Raw genomic sequence first — 6,152 nt, 5'->3', positions numbered from 1 at the left:
AACTCTTGGGCTACTCTTTTACCAACGAATTGTGGGATGGACCGTCAAATTATAACGCCCCCCTTGGTTGAAAGGTTGAGCATGTTTCGTGTGACGGGGGTTCGAACCCACGACCCTCAGATTTGGAGTCGAGCGCCCTAACCACCTGGCTATGCCGGGCTAAGGAAAAGCCAAAAAAAAAATTAATTAAAACATTTTATGTAACAAGCTTTGAAAGCAGAAATAAGGCTTTTATATACAATTTAATAGGTTTTGTTTTAAACTTCCTCAGATAAAACTTACCATCTTCCAATGTCCTACATTCCACCTTCTGGCTAAAAGGTCCTTGCTGGTTTTTTACATCGTGAGATCTCACGGAGAACTCGTACAAGGTGAATGCCGTTAGACCAGTGATGATTACGCTGTTGCTTATACTATATAAAAACACAAAAGGCCAGAAAACTTAACATTTCTCATGTAGAGTTGAGCAAATCAGAAAATTTTAACGGGAAGAATAAAGCAGAAAGAACGTGGCAGAACTATTCCATAAATTAAAACAAACCTTCTAAAAATAATGACCACGTAGGTGGGATTGATGAACAAACAGAAATGAACTAATGCTACAGGTAAAAGGTAAATTTTTTAAACAACAATAAGTGGGAAAGGAGAACTATATAAACTTACATTATCAGGAATGTAATATATGACTTTGAAATTCTTACTCCACTCACCTTTCTACAGCTACATAATAACAACAGTGTCATAAAAAATACATAAAATCACAGGTATCAAAACCTGATTTTTAGTATCATAAGCTAATCTTCTAGCGGAGACATTTTAAGACAAGTTTTTAAAAATAACTATATTACATAATCACGCATTCTGACTGTAACAAAATATCCATTTGCTTTTTGCTTGTAACGGTTGTTTTAGTTGCTACAGTATCACGAACAAATATTTTGATAGTAAATAATACCTGCGAATATAGCTGACCATTGAAGCATTAAGGAGTCCATTCATCAACGCAGGATGAAATCTTACAGTATAGTAGCTTATGTTCCTGCTGGTCATTGGTGGTTTCCACACAACCTGGACAGTAGATGGACTCTTAGGGTGAGCCTCAATAAGCTGAGGAGGTGCTACAACTGTACAAGAAACTGTTCTTGTCAGTCCGTTTTTTACTTTACGGGAGCACTAATTTACTTTTAGGTATTATAATCAAACGTTTGAGATTAAACTGATAATATGTACAGGATAATTATGAAATTACATCTGAACTCATTATATCATGTTTTAAAGGTCTATAATCAGACAATGGTATCAAGTGTAAAGTTAATTAAGTGGGAAACAACAAGTGAGAACAGCATAAGTAGTCTCTGTATCTTGGTGTTTAAAGACAAAAACTTGGTATAAGAAACTTAATATCTTTATCGGTAAAAGAAGTTATAGTAGATTAAATACAATAGCTAAAACAACAATATAACTATACAACAATGAGGGTTTGAGAATGCCTTTTTTTTTCTCTTTTTATAATATTTGTATAAATAAAGTTCATTAGCTTATGATGAAGAGGAGAAACTGGCAACCAAAAGCAATAACATCAGATGATAATAAACAAAGAAAATTACACAAAAATACCCTAAAGGCTTTGAAGGAAAAACAGAGAAACTTCACACAGGTAAAAAAAAAATAAAGAGTGTATGGAAAGAGACATTCTACAAAGGATTCGGGTGTTTTTTATGATTACTGGGGGTCCATCTGCTATGTTTCTACTTATTTAATAACAGCAATGTCTTTGATAACATACTTTCAATAATCTCCAAATCAGGATGATCTTCGGATACAGTAAGAATGTTCTGAACTGCTTCCAGTCCATCACCATACTCATTAAATCCCAGAATATGTACTTCATACCAAGTATATGGATCTAGTTTATTTGTACAAAACAATTCATCACGTTCCGATGAGTTCTCTTACTTCGTACTTTAATAGACAACAACAAAAATTATATGACAAAGAATGTAAACAAAATATAATACACTATTTTCAAGAACAAACAACACTGTTAAAACTCGTTGTTCTTATCACACCATAAGTGTTACTATCTCTATAACAGAGTTAATTAGTGAACTTTTTTTCTACAGTTATTCACAATATGCTATACAAGAAATTATAAAAAACAAAACATGAATGGAAGTAAGTATTATAGAGGGTAATAATAATAATTAATATTTTCAATATCTAGTATCTTTTCTTTTAAGCTTTTAACTTCTAAATTTAAAATATTAATGATTAAACTTAAATAAAATGAATCACTAAGTATTTTAGACATACATACCAAGGTTTGAAAGCAAGAACTCATTAACATAACTTTCAAGATTGATAGGGTCTTCTAAAGGATGCCCCTGTTCTCGATAGGAAAGACGGTAACCTTCAATTGGATATCTTGGATCCTCTGTTACCTGCCATCTTACTTGTAGCGTTGTAGCATTAATTACTGTAAGGTGTAAAGTTGGAGGCAATGGGACTAAGGAAAGAAATAAAAAATTACTCTGTAAACCTGTTAACCACCAACAAGAGACCTTTTAAAATTACTCTGTAAACCTGTTAACCACCAACAACAGACCTTTTAAAATTACTCTGTAAACCTGTTAACCACCAACAAGACCTTTTAAAATTACTCTGTAAACCTGTTAACCACCAACAAGACCTTTTAAAATTACTCTGTAAACCTGTTAACCACCAACAACAGACCTTTTAAAGGTGAGAAATTTTACTGTATATGAAGTACATACTTAACATTACACTAACTTTTATTAACATTTATTTTACATGAAGTCTACCATGATAAATTAGTTAATCCAAATAATGGTTTTTGAATCCTACAAAAAAAAAACAAGTCAGTATTTTAATAGTCATGCTTGCAATGGTAAACTTTAGTTCAAGATTAACTCTTTCAATACAGGCTCGGTTAACTTGCGTCATGAGCAGTAAAGGGGCGATAGGGTTAATCGAAGGGGCATTTTAACAGATTATAAGGAAGGAAAATTCATTACCATGAACACTGATTTACCTTTATTGTTAAGAGTTTCTGGCATTTCTTGAGTAACCCATGGCCAATTTTGTTCTGTGAGAGCAGGATATCCGACCTTGGTGACAGCAAGTACTCGAACATCATATTTCTGTTTCGGCTGAAGACCTGATTGAAAAATCAAGACAAAAATTGTCTAATACTTAGATAAAACTATGTAATTTGAAGACATAAAAATATATGACAAAATTATGTGGAGAAAAAACACTGCTACATTTATTATAAGTTCTCTAACCATTAACATTTAGCTTAATAATAAAGCCACCCAGTGAATATTAATATTAAAGACAAAAAATTCTGTAATAATAAAAAAAGCTGAATGTTTTGTAAAAAAGGTTTAAATGTCAGTTAAAAAGACGTTCTATGTATAAGCTAGATATACTGATCAACAAAAAATAACAAGGCAAAATAAATTTCAATAATAACTCCAATTTGATACAGCTTTAAGTTCACAAGCCCTGAAAAGAAGATACATATTCAAGCTAGCTAAAATATATCCAGTGCAAACGCATAACAAAATTCATCTGTTACCAATCTTAAAATATTATTTAACAAAATCAAATTTCAATTACGTTAACCCCATGTTCAAAGGTGGGGGTCAAAATGCGCAAGTCACAACCTTTTATAGAGTGCCATTCAACACATTATTAGATATTTGAAGTCAGAGTTATCAGCTAATCATTTAACCCTACATTTCTGATTTAGCAACAGTTTATGGTAGAGGAGAGTAAATACCAGATACAATATACATGGGTACTGAAAAACTGTTGATATGTATTTCAGGGGTTCAAGAAGTTATGCAAACGCAATATACAAATAACAGTGTCTTTATCTTTCGCAGGAACATTACCTTGTACTCAGACTCAACACAGTCTGAATCAAATTCATGTTGTCGTGCAAATCTTCTGACTTTTTTGTGTAGAACAAACTTGTACATTTACTAAAGGCTTACCACATTTTGTGGAGCTATACGTAGTAAATTTGGAATTATTTCTCCTCCAATATGGAATTGGTCCAATGAGATAATATTAAAATAAGGGCAGTTTCTTACATTCGTATGGGAAAAAAGAACTTGAGATACTGAATCAGAATAGTCTTACAAGAAAAAGAGTCACTAAAGCATTCCGTGAAGTTTGATAAACAGTCTTCTTTGTTACTGTTAGATTCAAGTTTTAATAAGCTTTTTTTGTTTTTTATTTCCATAAACCATTACAAGGAAATATTTCACAGAACAACTTCTGAAACAAGATTGTTTTTGATATTTACACAGTTTTACATAAAAAAATATTTGCTAAAATAATTTTAAAAAGTCATTAAACTAAACTTATCCTCAATTTTTGTTTCAGTATTTTACTTTACCTTAAAATTTTTATAATGGTTTGCTTGTTTGTTGTTAAGTGCAAAGCTACACGATGAGCTGTCAGTGCTTTGCCCACCACAGGTATCAAAACTCAATTTTTAGTGCTATAAACCCTCAGACATATTGTTGAGCTGCTGGAGGGTATTTTATATCAGAATTAAAGTAATTTCATGATCTTACACATCTAGATTTCAGACTGTGGGAATTCACAATTAATATCAACTAATTGCTGGTTTATTATATTTGTAATATTGATACGGTTTGTTTTCGGGCAAAGCTATACAATGAGTTACTTACACTCTGCCTACCTTAAGGAATTAAACTCAGGATTTTAGCATTATAAGTTTATAAACTTATTGTTGACCCACTGGGGGATTTGTTGATAAGGGTTGAATTATTAACATTTAGCAGCAACAACTTTTGATTGTTGAAAAATAATTACTGGCATTGTATTTAATTTACAGAATTACCTGTAATGGTATACTCTGTAATGTCTCCATCAACTTCAATTACATTGTTAAAGACCTGGTTGTGACGTCGATAGTGGATACGATAGCTTATTATCTTCCCTCTTGCTTTATGTGGGGGTAGAGGTTCCACAGACACACGCAGAGTAGTCGAGCTCAAGCTGGTCAATGTGATTGATGGGGCAGCAGTAGGAACTAAAAACCATTACAGACAATCAGTTATTTTGAAAGAAGCACAGAGCAAAATTGAAAAAAACAAAACAAAAACTTTATCACTTGGTCATTAAATATATTAGTGTCAGCTGAGGTTACAAGAAAATCATATTATAAACCTCTTAATAAACACATTTCCAATTATATTAGTAAAATTTAGGAAAAATGTTACTTTTAATCAATCTTCCAGCTGGTGACTCTCAGGATACAACTGACGTTAAATCCATCTGTGAAGATAAATACCCTCAAGCTGATTGATAGAGAGGATAATTTTGCTTGGTATGTATAAACTAGTTGTGTGAAGATATACAAGAGATTACCGGTCTTCTTTCTTACGTCTTATTGGATTTTAATGTAAAACACAAGATGTAGCAGAAACTACAAACTTGTAACACAAAGTATTTCAGAATCAATAAATAGGTTAGACATACGCTAAACAAGTACCCGTGGGTTTTATTTGGGAACTCGGGACTGACGTGTACTTTTAAGGAAGCTAGTAATGAAGATGTGTAATTTGTATGTAGAGTTGAAGGCTACCATAATTAAAGTAGATAAATAGAAGTGGCAGCAGGATTTCAGGAGGAGCTTAAGCTTTGACATGTAATGAACACATCAGCTAACAATGACTTTCGGGGAGTTAGAAAGATACTAGGGCTAAAAGTAGTGAATTTGATTGTAATGAGCTTAATCGATTGAGCTACAAAGTTCAGCCTTTGGCTTCTGCAGATGAGGAACTATTGGAGGAAAGGAAAACAAAAGGGACAGAGAAGGATATGGATGATAAGGAGGTTATAGTTATAGGCGATTCCTTGACAAGGCATGTGGATAGGATAATCTGTGGGGCAAACAGAAAAGAATTAGATTATGCTACCAAGGGCACAGGTGCAGGATATAACTGACAGAGCAAAATATATCATAAAGGGGGCTAACAGAGATGCAGTTTTTGTGGTGCATATAAGAGCCAATGATGTTGGAAAAAGTAGGTCAGAGGAGCTAATTAATAAGTACAAGGGGTTGATAAATAAATTAAAGAAAAAGGCCA

General features: G+C 32.7%; 1 protein-coding gene across 3 annotated transcripts in view; it reads right to left on the bottom strand.

The window, feature by feature from the left end:
* Positions 1 to 6,152, bottom strand: part of LOC106465577 (protogenin-like) — an 85,312-nt gene that overhangs the window by 14,114 nt on the left and 65,046 nt on the right. For all 3 annotated transcript variants that reach the window (XM_022393504.1, XM_022393502.1, XM_022393503.1), the window contains exons 11-16: positions 4,901 to 5,092; positions 3,053 to 3,178; positions 2,318 to 2,506; positions 1,787 to 1,906; positions 956 to 1,124; positions 283 to 413 (exon numbers count right to left, since the gene is read on the bottom strand). In XM_022393504.1, coding sequence (XP_022249212.1) covers positions 283 to 413; positions 956 to 1,124; positions 1,787 to 1,906; positions 2,318 to 2,506; positions 3,053 to 3,178; positions 4,901 to 5,092 — 927 coding nt within the window. The remainder of the gene's footprint in view (positions 1 to 282; positions 414 to 955; positions 1,125 to 1,786; positions 1,907 to 2,317; positions 2,507 to 3,052; positions 3,179 to 4,900; positions 5,093 to 6,152) is intronic.

The sequence above is a fragment of the Limulus polyphemus genome, unplaced genomic scaffold, assembly GCF_000517525.1.
Source record: "Limulus polyphemus unplaced genomic scaffold, Limulus_polyphemus-2.1.2 Scaffold1989, whole genome shotgun sequence".
Classification (NCBI taxonomy): Eukaryota; Metazoa; Arthropoda; class Merostomata; order Xiphosura; family Limulidae; genus Limulus; species Limulus polyphemus.
The sequence above is the reverse complement of the archived record's forward strand: the minus strand, read 5'-3'. Positions and strand labels throughout refer to the sequence as shown.